The 22576-nt window shown below is 38.2% G+C and overlaps 1 protein-coding gene across 3 annotated transcripts in view; it reads left to right on the plus strand.

The window, feature by feature from the left end:
* Positions 1-22576, plus strand: part of LOC124171829 (TGF-beta-activated kinase 1 and MAP3K7-binding protein 2-like) — a 130240-nt gene that overhangs the window by 71480 nt on the left and 36184 nt on the right. For all 3 annotated transcript variants that reach the window (XM_046551179.1, XM_046551178.1, XM_046551180.1), the window contains exon 4: positions 18729-18886. In XM_046551179.1, the coding sequence (XP_046407135.1) occupies positions 18729-18886 (158 nt within the window). The remainder of the gene's footprint in view (positions 1-18728; positions 18887-22576) is intronic.

A 22576-nucleotide genomic window follows, 5' to 3' on the forward strand; every position in this document is an offset into this window, starting at 1 on the left:
ATGTAGTGTGCGCCAGATGTATTCCCTTTTTATGTATAGAGACAAGCTCCCCGAACAATGACGAGAAAACTCATGTTAATAGAATACGGTGTAATAATACTGTCACGGCGCTGGGTTTTACTAATTTTTTTCTAACTATTAATTAAACTAATAAACTTTCTAACTTAAGCTTCTTGGCAAGAATTACTTCCTATTGCAACTGAAGTTTACTTTTGGCAACTATCTATCATCACACTTTTCAGGAATCTTTCTTTAAATGATACGTAGGATTATTTCGTAGTCGTCACACAAGTACTGTACGCACGTCAACGTGCGGAATGTAAGTTTACTGTATATTAGTTAATAATGAAGGAAATCCTTGAGATTGTTAAATCTATATTAATTCACTTTCTTGATGGCGTAGGCTTAAAATTTGAGTGAAAATCACATTCTAATGTGAAGAGTCCTTCAAATCCTGAAATTTCCATATCCCTTGGAAGTGTTGTATGCGTTTTGGAAGGCATGGTGAGAAAACAGGTCTGTTAGCTTGATAAGCCAGATCTGTGTTCTCGAACCGATCGTGTAGACGGATGAAATTCCGTTTAAAGGGTTTTCTAATTTCTCGTTGACATATTTCGATAGTTAAAAAATGTAAGGTTCTTTCAAGGAGTCTCTTTTGGCTTTGAATATGGGAAATAAAGAGAGGGCTCACGCCCTATCGAAAGATGGTATTACATATTTTCTGTTACGTACGATTGCTTTAAGTGGTACGCAATCATCTTCAAAATTTCAGGCAATATAGGGTGAACCCTTGTCCACATTTTCGTGTGTCTCAAACGTGAAAAGTTTGAGTCCGAAAAAATCAGGTAAACTTTGAGAACTAGGATAGTATTTTTTCAAGAATAAATTCTGTACGCCATGAAAATTTCATTGTAATTGCGTAAGTTTAATGCGAGTGATACGTGACAGAAAATGACCATTGGAGTGGAATTGATGCGCTCTATTAAAATAATTATTGTTCTTTACAGGGGATAACCATATAGGATTTAAAACAGAGTATTGTACCTGCAAATTTTCCCAAAATAATCCCTCAGTCTTTATGAACTCGCGCGGAAATATTATGTGACCCACTTGAACGGGTTGCTAGGGAGAGTTGAGCCTATCCATCAATCTAGTTATCCCCATAAAATAAAATACACTGTTTTTATGAGAATGTATTCGTCCTATTTGACGGTCCTGCCGTAAAAAATATCACAAATTGTATGAGTATAACTTTCTCATTATACGAATGATGCATTGTGTTTTAGTTTTGATTTATTTGATACTTTTAGTGCACCTATTACCGTAGAATGAGGTGAATAGGCTCACTTTTCAACTTACTTTTGCTTTGACTTTTAGATTATGTAAAGCAGCACAGTGAATTCAGTGCCATTATATATGTCTTGGCTTATATTTCTGATTCATTACCTGAGACATCTTAATATTTTTATTGGTGATAAGTGATTATGTGTTTAGAGGTCTGATCCTATTGGTCCACTTAATGGGGTGAATAGACTCTTACACGATTTCCACCTGCAGATTCTATCCTCCTTTAATCTTAATGAATAGGCTCAAGAAATAATGAGCTGAAAACATTGATTTGAATTTAAAGATGAATTTTTCTCTTTTTAATGTAGCCAGTGCATTTTTATGGTTAATAAAGGTTCACAATTGTTAAATTGTTTTCAATTTCGATATTTATTCGCGAAAGAGCATTTATTGTTTCCCAAGTACCACTTTTAAAACTTATGGAACTTGCTGTCATCATTCCAAGTGTGTGGGTCATTTGAGATGTAAAGTTGCTACTGTTATAATTTCTTCAGTTTCAGAACTCGTGAAGTAAGTAAGTACCCCTAAAAAAAGTAACGGAGAGAGGTACGATCAAATGGGTATCGCCATTCCGAACATATTACAACTCTGTCCACAGTAAGTTTTTCCACATTTAGAGATAAAACTGTTTGACAACTCTGAGGTTTCATGATCAATTTTTTAGATGTCATCAGATGACCGAGTACGGAATACTTGATTCAAGGGCAGTATTACGAATAATTGACCATGATTTCACAGCTTCCTCGGCCAGATTGATATCTTCGTGAGACTTCTTTTGATGAACCGTTTTACTCTTGGGTCAGGCCTCTAATTTCGCCAAATAGTGATGGGTGAGCCGATTCACTCCCTCCAGACGAGATTGGCCACTATCTTAAAGAAATTTGCTACTTCTATTCACCTCGTAAGTTTAAAATAATTAAAATTCAGTGGAGGGGAAGAAAAATGACGGTTTATATGGGAATGAAAATGGAAGAAACGTTACCTCTACGGTTTTCGGAAGGTAAACAAAGTTTTCCGGTAGCTTTGAAAAGCTGTTCGCGTTGACGAGTACTGTGATCGATCTCACACTAAAATGGCTGTCAAACAAAAAAATCAATTGATAAATCAAACCACAGAATCCACATCCGTCGAAACCCGTTGATATTTTCGATCCATCCTCATTCGTTGGAGATTTTTTTCAATGTAAAGAATTTACTTAAAAAGCGAGTCTATTCACCCCATTTTACGGTATGTGGCTTGGACTCTGGTAAAATCATTATAAGTTAAATTTTTTTAAATGTTCGAGTCAATTAATGGGAGTTTTACTGCTTGAAGAACGGTTTTTCATTCGTTGTACTGCGTGTTCTTTTCTTCATGTACCATTCTAGAGGCTTATTTGTGCGTGGAATTCCGACTGGTCTCAACTTTTTCATCAGATCCTGAACGGCCGAAATTGTCCAAGCTTGATTGACTTTCATACTTGATCCTGAACTGAGTGAGACCCGCGGGCTCGGAGTGTAACGGTCATCTAAGAATGCCTCAAATGGCAAGATTCCCTTCCCTATCCCCACACTTACTACCACCCCTCGGTGTATTTCCTCTTGCATTCTAATTTGATAAACTATCCGCTACCTTTGCTTGCAAAATGCTGAAATTAGGGTCTGTAAACGAAGTTTTTTAGAATTATGAAACACCTTGGCTGAAATTTTAGTCTGCAATAACGGTAGATAAGTTAATTTCCTACCTTCATTAGGTTTCTAGTGTTCAAATATTATAATTTCACAATCATTTTCCATCTTATCGGTCAGGCATTACTTGACTCTCTTCGAACCTTTCATTGTATATCTTCATTTTTTCTTCTCTTATTTGTGCTCGCTGAATATGCTATGTGATCATTTTTATCCATGAGAGGGTATCTTTACTTAGAGTTACTAGAATGCATCAGGACACGGTTCGAAGCCACCAACCTCAGTTTCATCGTCGGAAGCGCATGAGGTTCTCATGGGAAACAAGGATTTAATTTTTATCCTACTTGATCTGCAGGAATTGTACCTCTTATCAGATACAGAGGAAAGTGAATGTGGCGGCCAATACTTAGTGGAAATCCATTATCGCATGAAAGTAATTAAACTTTGCATTATTCCTCTCAATATGAAAAATTATTCCAGTCAATATGATTCACTGCACTGCAGCATCATTAGGACTGAATCAAAGTTCATAAACATTGTTTAGTTTATTTAGAATGCATAGTTGAAATAAGTAGTGAGTCCTGATGATTCTGCATTGCAGTGAAACATGTTGAATGGAATTAATGACTAATATTGAGAGGAATTTTGAAAAGTACCATCACTTTAGTGGGATAGGTATGTGCTTTATCTGGGTATGGTTTGTGCACTTGAAGATTATTTTTGAAATTGTGAGGAAATTATTCGAGTACTTTACTCTACCTGCTCCGAATGATTTTTTTTCAGGCGAGACCCTATGTAGTTTTCTTTGCATTGTGATTGAAAAGCAATTACTTCGTATTTCCACATTAATTTATTCATACAATCGAGGTTTCGAGGTTTTACGGAGGGAATGTTTTTGCCCAATTACGACGTGCAAATTATGGGTCGTATAAATAGATTCATGTGGAAATACTCATTTATTAATTTCCAGTAACCTCTTCCTTTTATTTTTTAACGATGGTGACCCACCGTTATATTTAGTAGTAGCAAATGAATGAACACTGAAATGAGCGATTCACTGTTCCCCGTAATAGATCTTTATATCTCAATATCGACCTTCATGAAGTCTCAAAATGTAACCTTGTTGAAAGTACCTATATCTTCCATTGCCTTAATTTTTTAAAATTATTTTTTATGTTAAATTGTTCTAGCCAATTTTTAAATGGCATACATTTTTTGTATAATATTGGCCTCATTGTCGTCTGATTGACTTCTCATCGTCTTCATGCCGGGTACCTTGCCAGAGAGGGTGCTATTAGGCCAACAGCACCCCTATAAATTTGTTCAGCTTTCGTAAAAACATTGTGTGCGACTGACTTATCGCAAAGTTAGCGTATGATCATTTATGTAAAAATATTTTGTTAACGAATGCACATTTCACCAATGTTGGGTAGATACCTCAATTAATTTGGCAGTTTAAAGAGGATTGTGAAGTTGTGTTACGCGTGGCCCCCCCAATACATTTCTGGATACGTGCCTGCTTTGAGGATAAAAAAATCTATACTTTTTCTCAATATCCTGACCTTTTTCGAGTCTGTCTCTAAATTCAACTGATTTCATGCCTGTTATATCCCTTTGAATATATTTCTTATATCCGCCAGTGTCATATTATTTATTTCTGAAGTAAATTTTGAACATCCTCAGTTTCTAACTAATTCCTATAGATGCCTTTAGATTATGGTGTTTAAAATTGGCCATATCTTCCTCATATTCACTTATGGTCGTCTTGCAGCCTTTAAAAACAGGGTGTCCTGCGATCGGGAAATAGGGAGAATCGGAAAATATTATTTGTGAATTTGGAGTCCCTGGAATTATGCATGAATTGTTCGTGAATTTTTGCTCCAACATTGAATTTCAAAATCTTAAATTTCAAATTTCGATTCTCATAAAATTCTCCTATTTCAACACTCATTTTCTAGCCTATTTTACATCCATGTTTGCTCTTCAATGTATTGATTAACATTTTAAATTTCACTTTATAAAAACAAATATTTATATTTATAACTATTTATAATATGACGAATGTCTTGAGGTTCCAAGTTAGAAATTCACAAATTAAGTGTAAAATTTCTGTTACTAAGTGTTCAGTACTTCTATAAAATGTAACATTATTTTGAAGCGTTGAAGTAATTTTGGGTTTATTTGATCACGTAATATTAACGTGGAATTAAGTAAAATTTCCCTGCAAATCCGGGATTGTGCATGAAGTTTTCTGCTTTGATTGGCTGGGCACCCTCTAACAGTAGCGTAACTAGGAATATGCTTTGGGGGGGGGGGGGACTTGAAGAGGGCGACCCCCCCAGGCAACGGGGGGCCCGGGAAAAGTTTTGAAAAATGACATTCTTGGAATCCATTTTACATCATTTTGGCACTTAAAATTTGGATTTCACTCGTAATTCCGCGGGAAATCATAACAACATGGAATAAATTAGTATTATATTTACACACATATTTTTTCCACTTATATCCTGGTTTCCACCGGTTTTTTCTTGTAGACAATGGTAAAGTAGTTAATGTTTTATTTTGGTTTATTTTTTGCTACACCGCCAAATATAGCTTTAATTGGATTTAATATCGAGATCTTCATAAAATTCAATAACTAATCGCAGACGCATATTCATGCGCTGGAATGGGGAAATTTACCCAAGGACTCGAACTCGAGTCTTCGGCTTGGCAGGCGAGGACTTTACCCATTAGTATATTAATTTAGACAGTAGTGATGCACCTTAACCTTTGTGCATCATGAAGGAGTTTCACCATGTTACGCCAACCACCATCGCATTTAGACAGTACTATATATAATTTTTTTACTTCTGAGGCAATGGGAGGGATCTATCTCCTTTATCTCCCTGTAGTTACGCCACTACCCAGTAAAAAGTCTGCATCCCCCTCGTGGTCAGCTCCTTGTCTCTCTTTTCTCATTGTTTCCTTTTTTGTGGCATGTTCGCCCCGCCCTCTCCTCCCCTCGATCACTCGTGCAGTCTGCCGCTCCTCTCCGCCCGCCCACTTGTGCTGCATCCCCTCTGTCTTCGCCTAACCCTTTCTTTCCCTTCCACCCGCGCTAGCCTTCCCTCGATTTTCATTCTCGTGGACCAGTCGCCCATACATTTTTCTGTCGACGCGCATTCGCTTTGCGCTCATTTCTTTGCTTCGGACACGAAGTTACGGCGTGTTTGACATTATGCTCGCTTTTTTCAGTATTTTTCCCCCATAGATTGCTTATTTTCGATATTTATTTTCGCTAGATGAGATACTTTCTCATGTACTTTTATTTAGTATTTTTGTACCTGGCACGCGTATGCATTAACTTGTCCTTACTCGATTATCTTCGTATTTATTTAAATTTTCTTTCTGTGTGAATTCTTATTCGTGGAAAACGTCTTACCTCTGGCCCTCTAATTTTTATTTTCCATTTTTCTCGCCTTTCTTTGCACTTTAATGTATAATTTCTGTATTTCATGGTTTTCTTTATGACTGTTGTGCGGCCATATTAGAGCAATAATCCAGTTTTGAGTTTCTTTTCTACTTGCGTTCGATTTCCACTCCCATTAAAAAAAATTATATCCTGGTTTCCACAGGTTTTTTTCTTGTAGACAATGGTAAAGTAGCTAATGTTTTATTCCAGTATGTATTTTTGGCCACCGCACCGAAAATAGCATTAATTGGACTTAATATCGGGATTTTCATTACATTCAGTAATTAATCGTAGACGAATATCCATGCGCTGGAATGGGGAAATTTACCCAGGCAGGACCTTACCCGAAACCTTCGGATTGGCAGGCGAGGACTTCATCCAGCTGTCACCGAGACCAGCAACTTCCGTGGTTTGAGTATGATTTTCACTTTCCAGTGGAATATCGTGATATTATTAAGTACCACCAATCAGCGGAAGAAATGGTGTTTTGATTGAAGGATTGTGTTTTCTGTGGCGCACTCGTACGTTGTACAGCAAGCTATGGATTCCCCTTTGCACCCCTTAGTTGCTTCTCGATTTTTATAAAATTCTTTACCAATGTGAGGCACTGATTGTTTTGGAGTAACTTGAGTGTTGTAGCCAAATGTCTCCCTCTGTTTCTGAAATAAGCAAGTAAAAATCACTCACTGTCCGTGGAATGTTCTCCGCTATTTGCACTGAGAACATTCGCTATAAGCCACTCTGTTACTGCTATTTAAACTCACTATTTGCATTACTTCATCCATTGAATGTATAACTTCCAATTGAGTGTGCTAAATTTTTTCTAATACTTCACAGAGAGGAAAAGACGTCTTTACCAGAGTTTCTTTATATTAATTGTTCGTCTCCTGCATCCCCTGAGTTTTCAGCCTCATGATTTTATATTCTCTCGAGCTGACTTCTGTTGATTTTTAGTGCCTCGTTTTCCTGCGTGGTGACATAAAAATTCAGTCTTGAAGTATGAGCTTTAATTTTAACTCTTTCATCTCTGAGTGTCATAGCGTCTTCACGAGGTATAGGTTATATAGTTGTCTATGTTCAATTGCTCAATGAGTTGGTTGGTTTTTTCCACCTTGATGTGACATAATTAAGGCGAAGTATTTTATTTAGTAGGATCAAGGTTAAAATATATGTACTTCTATTGTATGCAATAGAGCGCCGAGGCTTTTTTGGGCTTAGTCAATGGCTGTTGTAGGAGGAAAAGACCCATATTTCTAATGTGTATCCAACCAATGTGTGTAAGTATTTTTAAAGCTTAATTGTAAATATTCAATAATGCTTGTCTTTAAATGGCTGTGAATGTGACAATTTTTTTCGACTCTTTTACCCAATATAGCAACCATTGTGCTGATCAAGGGAACTGAATGGAGGAGGCCCCAGTCTGCCCCGTAGAAGCTTGATATCTGTTGCCAAATGGGGCACATTTTAATCGGTTTTTAAAACTTTCCACAGCGCGTCGATTAGTGCGGAGCGATTCATTCATTCTTAACATTTGCAATGGAGTTTTTGCACTCTCGAGGAAGAGCATTGAAAAATAGTGAATTGGATAGGCACTCTATTCATGATTATGAGTTTGGGTTGACAGCCATATGTTCAACTTATTCCTCCAAAAAAATTCGGATCGCTATAGCCGCTAGCGTCGCGAGTGGCGACTGTTGTTAACGCATAAACACTCTTAGTGCCATCTACTTGGAATGGCACTGGCGAGAAATACCAAGGTATTTACATTAATTGTAACGTCTTTGAGAAAAAATTCCGTCATGCCACTTTTGGTATATCACCATGCTGTTTTTTTTATTTTACGCTTATTATATAATATAGCAGGCCAGCGATCGTTGCTCTGGAAGGATAGTACTCAGAGAGGTGGGAAACTTGGAACGTGGAATTCATGGCCACATAGCAGGATTTTTATATTTTCTCTTTGAGCGTGTCAATAGGTGTGCTACCCGGCAGAATGCCCAACCGAAGAAGTTGTTTGACGTGTCGTTACAAACGGTAGTGAAAAAACGGCGCAAGGACGCGTCGGACGCAACCGAAAGTAGCAGTACGGGGTTTGTGAGCACGATATGCATATATGTACTAACTATGGTCGCTAACTGTGCAGCCGTATAGAAACGCATAGCGGACAGATAAACAGACCAGTGGTGGATACATATTGGGGGCGCCCCCCCTTGCGGGGCTGCCCGCATTGCCGAACATTGCAGAATCGCAATTTTAATTTTTTTATATAATAGGATAGCATTGTCTTGTATATGCGTATAATCATTTGAAATAAAACTATCTTAAATATTGCATGCAACTGGATTATTTTTCTTTACGATAAAAGTATTGGTGGCTCAAAATATCTTATCCGCCCCCCCCCTTGAGTTTTTATGTTTCTGTTACTGAAACAAACAATCTCTTTTATATACATTAAGATACATTTTTATCTGTGTAGTTAATCCTGATTTTTTATTCAAGAGTTTAATTGGTGCGTAGTAATTAATTGAACAAATAACTACGTCAAAGCTGATATTTCGGCTGAGGAGCAAAATCCGATCCATCGGCCTGGGGTACTACAGTACATTAAAGTAAATTTTTATAAGAGGGTAAAATGCGCGGTGGGTGACAACAAATCAAGGGGCCGACTGGAGAATCCTCAATTGTAATATTCTTGAGAGTGAATTCGTGGCGCCCATCCCCTTTTCCTTCAAGTTTCACACGTTGTTTCGTATCTTTGTTCTCCGCGCTCCACCGGTGTATTTCGGTTTGTTTTCCTTTTAAGAGATAGAACGAGACAATGAATCCGTAAATAACTCTGGTTGACCAGCTGGGAGATAACGGTCGCGTTTGTTTCGCTCCGTGCGCTGGAAGGTCTTTATTTTCGCCGGAGGAAAGCGCTTCGCACGCGGCTGGCGATTGCGAATCTGAGCGGGGAAGAGGAGGAGGACGCTTTCGTTACGTGTCCGAGATGGTTAATGGGCTACGCACGTGCCTTCCGCGCCAAACGCCCACGTTCGATTACCGCCGGCCTATTCTTGTGAGCGATCTAGTTGGGGATCGAGCGAATATCCCACATTCGGATACTACAGTGGAGGATTCGCGAAAATTACAACTGAGGATCCACAAGTCGGCCTCTAAATGTGCTGTCTCCCCCCCCGCGCATTCAAATGGGTTTACAAAAGTCGCTACTCGCGTCGCTGACGGACAAAATGATCCGAGTTTCTCGAGGAAATAAGGTATAAATAGCGGTGTTAATCGCAATTTATATACATGATGATGCGATCTATCAAATTAAAAACTTTTCAATGCTATTCCGTGCATCATGCTGCAAAATATTGGAAAAAAAAGCGGATCGCATTGCACTCGCCACCACGCCGCGGACATTTTTGAGAACCGATTAAAATGCGACCGAAGTGGCAACAGAAATCAGCCTTCAATGCGATGGAATTTGGCCTCCTCTACGCATTCCCCTTACTAAATGATGGATAATACATGGAAGATTTTTCAGTCGACCGCGAGTTGTGCTGTCATCCGCGCGCATTTAAATGGGCTGACAAAAGTCTCCACTCGCGTCGCTGACGGTAGAGCGATCCGATTTAAACGGGAATATATGTAATAATTATGGCTATTAACCGCAAATTATATCCGTGATTATGTAAGCCATCGTAATCATAATTTTTCATTGCTATTTTTCGTTCGTGAAAATACTATGCTGCAAAAAATAAAAATGAAGATAATGGTATGGTATGTGGAGAAGGTGACCAACAGCTGAGGTTATTTACGCCATGAGGGAAGGGATTGAAAGATAGGGTGGAGAGAAACCCGGCGTCGGCATTAGGCTGCTCCGAACGAAACGCTCCAAGGGGAACACGATTAACGTCCCATTCGACGGACGGATTGTTGCGCTTGAAATGTCCTCCACACAACATTCAAGCGGGGATCGGGTAGTCTCTTAAAACTCTCTACCACCGCCGGGATTTGAACCCGTGCCCTCGGGGTGGGAACCTCGGGGTGAGCACTCTAGCCACTACATCCAAGGGAACTGCGTAGAGGAGGCCCAATTCCATCCCATAGAAGTCCGATTTCTGTTGCCATTTCGGTCGCATTTCAATCGGTTTTCAAAAATATCCGCGGTGCGGTGATGAGTGCAATGCGATCCTTGTTTTTAAAAATATTTCGCGGTATTATGTTTGCTTAATTGCGAGGAATAGCATTGAAAAGTTATGCATTTGATAGATCACATCATCAGAAATACAAATTTTGGTTAACGCCCCTAATTATGTCGTATTTCTCCGTGAAACTCGGATCACTTTGCCCGCCAGCGACGCGAGTGGCGACTTTTGTAAACCCATTTAAATGCACGGTGGGTGACGACAGATTTAGAGGCCGACTTGAGGATCCTCTTTTGTAATATTTGTGACCACACCATAATCCCCAATAAAAAAGCAATAAAAAAGCTTCTGCAGTGCCGTGTTGTTCCCTTGTTCCCGCTTGTGTTGGAATTGGTTGCTACCAATCTTGCATTAATCTTCACCATTCTCCCTTTGATGCCCTTACCCACTGACCCACTGACACTCTCTAGGTGCAAATAGATCAGTGTGACATCCCAAACCTCCACCTTTGATCCCCTCGCTGGCCGGCTTAAGGATTATTTTTGGAATCCATGCTTGTGATCTCTGGCTAGGTTTTCAACTTATCAAGTGGCCCGGCGATACCAGTCACCCCTGCAGCATACATATTTGATGTCAGGAGCGTGTGGGGGCAAGGGGGTCGCCCCCATTCAAATTAAGAAAATAATGAAATATCAAGTACCGTTTTCGGAATTAGTTCAATGAATTTTGCGCGAGGCCACTGCAGCAGTGTCTTCAATGATAATTCTCAGTGCATACGTGTGTATAAAATTCGAGATGTCCTTATTTTAAACGAGTTAACCTAACCTCACCTTGATCTTGGCCCACTACTATTGTCGATCCTTTATTTTAAGCTATTGCTAAGCGCTACTAGCAGAACTAGCTAGCTAGGTAAGCGCAAAACAGAGAGAGGCAAACCTGAAGGGCCAAAATAGCCCAGCTGAATTTGAAGAATATTCGTGAAGTGTTTTGACTTACGTGATCGCCTTATGTCGCTGAGATTACGCTCTGTATTGGGACCTGACTAAGTTTTGAGCTGCTAACAGTAGTCCTCTAAGGGGTAAATATGATGCAGTAGGCTTCAAAATGATAATCTATGTACGCCACTGTTAGATTCGGTTTTTTTTCTCTAACCTTCCAATCCCCTAATGAACAAGCTTTAATAGTAGTCCTCTTAAGGGGTTGGAATTTGATGTGGATCGATATCAGTTGCGGACACCAAGAGCGATCGACCATGTCAAAAATCATTGTAAGTATACCTAGACGTAAATCGATATTGGGATAAATCGAGTTTTAAACCATTGGAATCCTTATTGGAATTCACCAGCAGTGTTCACGAGCAAAGGTTTTGGGAAATGATTTTTGCGTTGGCTATCGGGGAATTTGATAAATTGGTGTCAATTATTTTTTTGCCTGTATTTATGACGGATTCACGTCACCACACAGCAATAACATCATTAGCTCCATAGTTAGCGGAGAGCAGCGCGATGATGAAACTCTGGTTTCCTTAGGTCATGATTTTGTTCTTTGAACGAAAATAAAAGTTTTTTTTCGAATAATTAGATAGCCAAATTAAAGCGTGGATTTAATCGTGGAGATAATTTTAGGGACTTTTTTGTTGAAAATTTGGACAGCAATTTCACTGTAGAGAGTCGATTATCCGAAACAATAGGGTAGTTACCTTCATCAAAGAAAACGAAAGGCATTGATTGCGATTCGTTACCCACCATTAGTGTATTCATAATATACAAATTATTTGATTTTAGAAATACCGGTTCAAACGAATGGCAATGGTCAATTTTAACTTCATTTGAAAAAGGCCAGATTGGCTGCCATGCGATGCCACTCCACGTGACGTCACAGGGACCTAGTTTCTATTCGAGTAGATAGGAGTTTTTTATCGTCTGAGAGTACCAATGCATGCATGAGGCACAGAGCTCAGGGAATATGTCTTAATAATCACCTATTAAAACTGGCTAAGGTCGGAAAGATTTCTTCGTTTGAAGGTATTAATAATCCTTATTTTATCCATGCGCTACCAGCTAGCAGGGTACTCGGCTACCTGCTAGCATCCTACGTCGTATCAGCGCTCAAAGCCTCGCCTCAAGGTCACCTCACTGCGGCAGCGGGAACCAGAATGACGTCACACGGAGATTTCCCGGCATTCATACTTAGCCGTCGTGTTCTCGCGCGCTTGAAAATTTTCACTTTTCATTTAATCGCGAAAAATAGATATCTTCATTAAAAAATCTAAAAGTGTAAAATACGTACTCCAGGAGTAATAATCTTTCGATTTAGGCAATAAAAAAAATAAAAGGAAACCACCCTATTGGTGCTTATGGGGTGTTCGGATAATCGTGCACCACTGGAAACAACGTCTAGATCTTTTTTTTGGGTAGGGGAATGGGTGGGGCACAAAAAAACACTTTTGTTCTAGAAACACGCAATACCTTTTAATAACACACGAAAGTACAAAATATCATGTGTAGGTAACACATAAAGTAGGGATTACACATACAGTACACAGAATTTTGACTTAAGCTTTCGTTCGGCTTTCGGTCTAGCGACGTTCCGGATGACCGACTTTCGGATAATCGACGCTCTACTGTAATTGTGAGGGTGGAAAGTCATCGTTATCAAAACATTGGTCTAAAGCTAAAAAACTCTTTCAGTGTAAAATTCCCATGTTGACGTAAATAAGTTGCGGTTGGGAGAAAAGCCGCGTAATAGTGGAATCTGTGGCAGGCAATAATACATTTAGAGGTCAATTAAGCGTTCCGTGAAGCAAAGAGTCATTGCTCGACCCTCCCCCTCTGTATTTCAGTGTAAGATTTCGCCAAACTTTCGCCGCGCGTACGTGAGGTATTGTATTGTCGAATCAAATTTTCGTCTTCTGATAATTTTGATCTACGTGGAGATTAAGATCTCTACTCATACATTTTGCAGCATTGGATCACCGAGTCCTTTGAAACTTGTAGCAAAAAAAAACGCCGCAGCGGATGGCGTTGTGGGACAAGATGTTTGGAAATACCAACTTCTCGTTCGAAACGGCTCCATAACTGTTCCTTTAATTACCGAGAATGATGATCTGCAAAAATATGAATGGTATCGTCTTATTCCATATTATTTCTCTTGGAAAGCATTTCTTCATCTCCAGGCGGACAAAACTCATTCGTTAATTGGGACATAAAATACGGCCCTTTTGCATTAGAAAAGATATGAATTTTCTACCCCCCCCCTCTACTAAAACGTCTGATTCTTGGAGCGCTCCAAGCTAGCCTTTTTTGTTTGGCCCTTTGCAAATATTGCTTAGCTTGATGCACGGTTGCAAAATTATGTCATTAAGAAAAGTTACGATTGGAAGAAGTATGAGATGATGATGTTGAAAATATATTCGATTCCCATAAAATATGCCTGTAATAGACGACCAGTTTAGTCCAACAGCATGCTCTGTTGTGTTATGTTCGATTCGCGTATTAATTATCGGACGTCATCGGGGCCTGGTATGTCTGCTGACAGGGCCTCATATTGTCATTTTTTGGACGAAACCAGTTGTCTGTTGGAGGCAAATTTTAGTGTAAATCGCGTACAAAATTCATTTTTGAATATTCCGTTGCAGTGGAAGAATTACAATGAAGGCGACCGGATTACTGTGGCAAAGTGACTGCCTAATGCCTCTCCGCAAATCTTGCTCTTGTCTTCGTGCCATAGCTTTAGTTCCTGTCACTCCGTCTCCGCCTCCCACATTTCTTTGGAGCACTTCAAAGAGTTTTGGGGGCGGAAGCTGCCGTCTCCCGCCCCCGACCTACCCTCAGACATCCTTATTTTTCCGTCGTGTTCCCTTTGATTTTTCCTCTTATTTTTCCGCGTACTCGTGTAATTTTTTTATTTATTTATTGGATTTATCTCCAATATGATTTTTGAATGACTTCTTCAATTTAATAATCAAATAATATGAACTTTACTCCCAATTGCTATGTTCAAATCCTTTACCAGGCGTTTGTCCCAGGATCTGCGGATCCTCCCCACCGGATATAACCGTAAGCAACTCAATTTTTTAGTCTGTTAATGTTTTCTCCGCGCTGATAGATGTAAAACTATGCTCGAATTGATTACGTGTTGATCGGTTCTAATTAATTGGGAACGAGCGAATGACTTGGTCGTGTGGGGATGAGTTGCGTTTGATGCTGGACCGGTGGGCCGATTGACTCCCCCCAACGAGCAACCGTGCAATAAAATGGAAAATCTTGCACACGTTTTTGCATTTTGTACGTATTCCTTTGTTTGTGTGAACAAGAAACTTCAATCTAATGCAAGTACGCCATTTAAACATTTCAACATAAAATTTACTCAAGAGTAACGTTTTTCCATTTATATAATCAAATACAAATGGCTATACAGAAATAAGCATGTTTTTATTTGATAAGAATATATTTTTTGTCATTTTTTCTCTTTTCTGAACTGCATTTTTATTTTCAATAATCTTCTATTTTATTTCTAATGTATAGATACCTTTTTCTCAACTTATACGCAACCAAACTGTACAAATGAGGTACCAAAATGCACGGAATGTATCAGAGAACATGCGACGGCATATCTTACTTCCTAAGTATTGCTATTGTTTCCTAAAATTGGTTTTTAAATAATAAAAAAAACAATAAAAGAACAAAAACACGGTAAATATTCCTGACGTTAACGGCTCACAAACTGATACATTTGTTCATTTGCCACAATATCTCGCATTCTTTAAATAACTTTTATCAAAAGCGGCTGATTCCACGTTCAAGTCTCCTGTTGATACGTGAGTATGAGTCATCATGTACGTTTAACAGAGGATAGTGTAATTACTTCCAATGTTGTGTTTAAAGAGGTCCTCTGGCCTCAATTTGTACATGAACATTCCAATTAAATCTGTACATAAGACCCTGCCTTTTTTCTACATTTTAAAATTAGAAACGCGCCTATCCCTCTGTGGACCTGCATTGAAAAGAGCGGGGGAAGCCCGCTGGGAGCGGGCGCATCACACTCGTAATCATTTATACGTTTGGGAGTACTGGAGGAATGATGGGAGGAATGATGTTAAAATCAGTGAGGTTCGCGGATGATCAGGCGTTGATTAGTCAGTCAGCGAGGGGACTTCAGGTTCTGGTGGATCCGTTAAACCAGCGTTGCGAGGAGTATGGGATGAGGATTAATCAGAAGAAGACCAAGGTTATGCGGTTTTGTAAAGCATTGCGAGCGAGGAATGTGAGACTAAAGATAAAGGTAGGAGGGGAAAAACTTGAGCAGGTAGAGCAATTCAACTATTTAGGCACCACGTTAGAGGAAAAAGGTCACAGTAGTAAGGACGTCAGGAAGAGAATTGCATCAGCAAAGGAGGCGTTCATGAACAGGAAGGGGGTTATGATAGGATCGTTATGTAAGATTTTAAATAAAAGGTCGGTGAAGAGTCTGATCTGGAGTGTAGCGCCTTACGTTGCGGAAACGACGACACTAAGGAACGTGAAGGAGAGAAGACTGGAGGCATTCGAGATGTGGGTATGGCGAAGAATGGAGAAGGAGAAGTGGACGGAGAGGAGGAGGAACGACGAAGTGCTGTATATGGTGGGAGAGGAGAGGCAGCTTTTAGATTCAATTGATTCGGAGGTTCGGAGGAGACAGAAGGTATGGATGGAGAGAGTACTTAGTGGGAAGGGGATGTTGAAAACAGTGTTAGAGGGTAGAATATTAGGTAAGCGAGGGAGATGAAGGAAAAGAATAGGATTGTTAGATAGAATGAAAGGGAGTTGGCCTTATTGTGAACTGAATAGGGAAATTCTTGAAGGCAGGGGAGGCTCCCAGAATTCTTCTTAAGTACTCCATGGAAACCTACCTTAATTGGTAGAATACTTTAAGGAGGCATGACTCGCTGAATGACCCCGAACCCGACGTCTGCATCCCTGTACTGTGTCACGGGTGTTTATTATCGTGTTATGTATTCGGATTGATCGGCAATTTTTAGGGGGGGGGTGAGGCAAAACCAGAGAGAAAATTTTTTGAAGAACTGGGTACTAAGTTGGGGATTTTAAACCAATTTAAACACTCTCCTTAATCGAAAAAACTTCATTTTTCAAAGAAATATTTTGAAATTCGTGATTTTTCAATACTTGGTTTTCCTATGTGATGCAAAGCGTTCTTTTATATTTCGGGGGCCTGGAACCCCCCCCCCCCGTTATTTACGCCACTCGATCGGCGATTTTACAATTGTATGGCTTCAATTACCTTTTGACCACTCTGGACCTGAGTGCTGATGCGTGGTGTGGTTGGGGAATGCAATTTTTTCTGGGAGGCTTTCCTCCGGGGAAGGATTTTTAAAAATCTTTGCCTTTCCTTTATAAACTGCTACGATAGTTCTTCATTGTCAGTAGTGTATGGTCTGTAAGTGTATGAGGCTATTGGGAATACCTTGAGGTTTCGTAAAATTTCCCACTTTCATTAACCTATATCTTGAATTGAGCCTTCCAGTTTTTTCCTTAATCCGCTGGACTACAGCGTCCTTGTGTATTACCCGACGGTTATTTGTAAAGGTGTGGATTTGATTGCTTCGTTTCGTTATTTCCGTCCAAAAAATTGTCAGTTTTCTTGGTGTTACCATTTCCTACGTTGGCGTTTATCCGTAGCTCACTCCCTTAGCGATTGTTTGCTATCCGTTGTTTGACACATTGTTAGCGTTTAGCTAACCATTTACGCCGTTTGCAAAGGTTTAGTGGCAATGAGGATAGCTTGTTACACGTTCCTTGATGCGTAATGATCTCGGAGAGTAGATTGTATTTCTTATCGTGGCCCTCAGCCATCTTTTTAGATAGTAATTCGTGTCTCCTAGTTTCCAAGTCACAGTCTCAATGGATCTATTCGATTGCTCTTGGATTGACAATAGCTCTTCCTGGTTAAACGTTATGAAAGATTCAAGAATGAGTATCATAAGTCGGAAAAGGCACGTATCAGAATATTTTAACAATCTATTAACCTGTGAACATGTTCAGAAATCTACGCGGTGAAGTATTTTTAGTGAATATTTTAATATCTTAACTAATTCATGGAACTCCATCTAAATATTAAGAGATGCTTTAAGTATAAGATTTCGTTTAAACGTCTTTTAAATCTGCCCCCTCCCTCCTCCCATTTCTATAAAGTCCTCCCACTTTTTTGTGGAAACTTATGTTCTTGAAGTTTGTCCCCTTGTTAATGTGGTTGCCTACGCTGCAGGTTATTGTGAATTTAGTGGTTGCATAAACGTCAGGAACATCTGCTTTGCCGTTTCTAGTCTGTGGATCAAGCGCTAAGTTTTCAATTTATTCTAAGGGATGCCTACTAAACACTCCTTGAGATACCTCATTGTGGGCGGTCCTTCTGAGTTGGGTTGAAAAATGTTATTTCCAGTAATCCTCTTTGTAAATATCATATCTTCATATCCTCCCAAAATATTTATTGCTCTGTTTATTTTTGACACCATTATGGAGTTGAGCTTTGTTGAAACTTTTAGGAATGCATGCTATATTTAAATTTTCAAGTCATATTGAAAATGTTCAAATGGTTTCCCATAGGAGACCTGTGGTATCAAGTAATTGATTGAGGTCAAACCATTTTATTTACCATTCTGATTCTGTTCATACATAATATTTTGCATGCCGTTTTTGTTTAACTGTCTTTGTTAATGGCGACCATGACAGGAATCTAAAATTATAGCTAGAGCTTAATGTCTATAATATAAGGGATGGGATGGATGTTTATTTGTTTATTATTTATAAGGGACAAAGATATCTCATCAATGTGCAAATGTTATGATGAAAACTAATGTGTGTTTAAGTAGGCGAAAGCTTTAGTCATAAATAATCCTAGCCGAATGATTTAAATAATTACAAAATTGACGGCTATAAACCTGTTGCATTTTACTTATCAGGAGTGAGAAAAATCTTGCATAAAGAGTAACATTAATTTGGAATGTTTTAGTGTATCAATATATGCGGTCATTAGGACAGTTCTATTTATGTAACATCTAATTTGTTATAATTATGTGTTTTCAGCACTTGATGATTTAGTTTTGACTTGATGTTATTTATTATTTATTAGCTCTCCTGGTGCATCAGATGGAGCGGAAAAATCTTCTCGAAAGAGAGCTTAATTGTGAAAGAGAGAAGTTAAAGTCCATGCAGGAGCAAACAAAGTCAATGGAGAGGGATCTGAGAATAAAGCAGATGCAACAGCGGTGCCATGCCTCGTTACCTATTGTAAGTAGTATTGGACTCATAAAAATTTTATTTCAGATCTCTTGTGTAAGAAAGCATAAAACGACCATTTCATGAATGAGAAGTGAGCATCCTCATCAAGTCAAATATTTTTTCTCTGTGAATTCCATCCTTAGTATTTTATGGGTACATAGAGGAGTTTTGTTACCTCTATTCCTGAATGTTCAGGAATGGATGTAACAAAATTCTTCTCTTTAGATTGATAATGATGCTTCTAATAGTCTTGAATTTGCCTAATCTAAAATTGGTGTAGTTGTTGTGCATCTATTGCAATATCTGTTGTGCTGGTTGTCATCTTCATTGTATGTTCTACTGTTCGAGTTGTTGTTGTTGTTGTTAGAAAAACTGTTGTTGAATTTTAAATTGATTGAATAGTATTTTTGGATATACCTTGTGAATGAGCAAAGTGCCATGTTTTAAGGACGGTCATCTTAATTGCCATCAGAAAATTAACATGGATTGGGAATTGGGCCATGAGAGCTTGGCTAACTAGGCCAATGGGCTGACCACTTTTATCCCCAGCTGGTTGATGTAGTGATACAAGCCTTGGCGATGGATGGGGAAAGCCCTTGACTGACTTCATGTCCATGTGCTTTTTTCTTGTGGTAAATACATTGAACTTGGGTACTCAGCAATTTTTGGAACCATACCACATGATACTATTTAAGATATAATTTTGCACCTGGGAGTTGATATCAGGGATAAATAATTTGCAAATAATAATTCATTTTCCCCACTGCATTTTGAAGTCATATCAGATTAACCATATGCTCTCTTCTACCCTTCAGTAAACAACTTTTAATCTGAGATGGGTGTTTTAAAAGTATTGATTCGACGAGAAATGGATCATAATTGAAGGTGAATTATACGTTTTACTCCAGGATTACCCAAACATCTTATCATTTACACTATTTCATGTTTCAAACTTGTGTGCCATTCATCCTCTTAGTTCTGAGAGTCTTCCAAGAGGTCTAATTGTAATGAAGAAATACTTGAGAGATATTTCAGTGTATTTCATCAGTATTTTATGTGGAGGAAATGATTCCAGCTATTGGTTGTTGCTATTGTTGGTGACTTGGTTGATTACTTATGATAAAAATATTTATAGCATTTCTGATGTCCTCTTTGTAACCATTTAATCAGTGCTTGTTATACTACTATATTGTAAAAATGGTATATTGTGGTGAAGAGGCTTTAGTGAATTTGATTACAATGAACCACTGCCTAATTGTGAAGTATATCTGCCAGTAGTTATAGAACATACGTGTAAAATTATTTGCTTTGGATGCTTCTAAGGGACTGTACAAGAAGTGGAAGTTCTCATTGATTTCATCAAGCTAGACAAGATTAATAGAAAATTTAGCTGTGTATATGAAGTTTAGGTATTTCAAATATTATAATGGAATGTTGCTGTGGCTTACTTGAAATTGTTATACAAACAAGGGTCAGCATAACAGATTATCAGAATGTGTTCTCTCATTAAATATATAATGGCCTCTCAGTCCAAAATTATGAATCAAAAACCGTTTCAAGGAAAGTCAATTAATTTCACATTGTGACCACTTTTTGTATCATTTGATGCTATGTGTATGTATGATAGCCTTTTTTTGGCAAGGCAAATTTTTTTTCAATTGAAAACTTTATTAACCAAAGGTCTTTGTCTTTCTCGAGACAATGGCTTGATTCCCTGTGTTTATTTTCTGTGTTTTTGACATCAATTTTTTGAATCAGCTTTACCATAAATTATGTCATCTTAAAATATTGGTTGCTATGAACTTACAATCATATGTAATGTGTGGTACGTGTTCCATAACTTTGGTGATGGTTTGTTCAAAGCTGATGCTTTATATTTAACAATGGGATAATGTTGCATTTGAAATTATTTTTTCTGTACTCTAAGAACATTATACATGCTTCGTTCTTACTGGGGAATTCATTGCTATGGCAACTCACCATCTGTAAGAGTGTACTGCATTCAAACTTACTAGCCTCTTCATGAATAAAATATAAACCACTAATTGTTGCCCCAAATAGCAGCAACTCATAGAGAATGCCTCTCATACTGTTCAACATCATATTGTGCTGAATGAGAAGCGCAATTTATGGAACTTTATTTCCACAAACCAACTGTGAGATCCAGTTTGCTAAGATTTAATTTATTTCTAGCAAAATGGATCTTATCTGTTGTAGTGATAGCCAATTCTATTTCAATGCCGAAGCTTTCCATGTACCTATTTTCATCCAGTTATCTCTCTATGGAGTAGGTGGAAGAGGGGACTTTGTCTTAGTGGATTGTCTTATGTCACTCCGGTAAAGGCAAATTTTTATTCTGTTCCCAATGAACCTTATTTTGTTGCATATGGCTATGGGTAGTACATACATACTTATTTGGCATGATGCTCAATTACAATTGATTATTATGAAAAAGCAACTTCCTATTAGCCTCCGTTATACTGTTCCTATATTTGTAACTTATTGAGATGAATCAGCAGTGTATCATGGCTTAGCTTTTTGTGGGTTGAAATAAACATCATTGAATAAATATTCCATCATGTGTAGCCTCCTGTATTAAGTGTCACCTTAAGTAAGTAGTGGGAGCTTAAGTGTATCTACTTTCAAATTTCTGAGGGAACTCCTATGCTGCATGGAGTTTAAGGCTAAGGCATCTCTCCTTTATAATTGGAAAGTGTCAATGTGATATGCTTACAAGTTTAGCAAGAGATCATCTTTGGAAATAGTTGAATGTCATTTATCTGATTTATTGTTGTTTGGCTCCAGTGCCTTTGATTGCACCCACTTACAAGTATATCCAACATGTCTCAAACGTTGTACTGTAAGGAGTTGAGAAATTGTTATATTAATGGCTCTTTGAATGTGTTAGCATTTTATTATAGCATGTGTACTACAAAATAAATTAGTGCACATAAAAATAGTTAAGAATATAGGCAATATGGAGTCCTTGAAAGGATACGTATTTTCAAACTCGCCTCAAATCCTTCAGAGAATAAGTTTAATCCCCACAAAATTTAAAGGGAATGCACACTCTGGAATTGCATGTAGCCAGTACTCACAAGGTAAATAAGTTTAGAATTGATGAATACTTGCATGGGCTAATTTTATACCAAACTATACCATCGTTGTGTTAGTAGGGTTGAATAAAAGGTTGGTCCGGCCTCATTTTTAGGGAAGCAAGGACATGAAGGAATACTTATTTAGTCCTCTCATGTCACGTATATTTTCATGTCATTATGTAGAACGCATGATGACTTTAGAGTGATGCTAATTGTCAGACATTTACTCATAGTTGATGTGATTATGATTTTCATTCAATTCACGTCACAAAAGAGACATTTGTATGAATGACCTCAAGTAGTTTTAATGGAAAAAAATTCATTATTGTCATTTTACCCATTATCATTCATTCTTTTAGCAAGATACAGGTTCAAATAGCCATTAATGTGATTATTTTTGTCAATGGAGGGTAGGGGAATTATCTTTAGTCCATACCTTCCCATGGGCCACCTGTGCGCTTGAAATCATGGAATTTACAGACTATAACCTTATTTTATGTTTTCTCTTTAAAATTTTGATTTTCTGATGCATAGTTTGAAATTTTCACACATGACCTTTCAATTTATTTTCTATCATTTAAATTAATAGCTTATTCATTTA

Source organism: Ischnura elegans, chromosome X, assembly GCF_921293095.1.
Source record: "Ischnura elegans chromosome X, ioIscEleg1.1, whole genome shotgun sequence".
NCBI classification, from domain to species: Eukaryota; Metazoa; Arthropoda; class Insecta; order Odonata; family Coenagrionidae; genus Ischnura; species Ischnura elegans.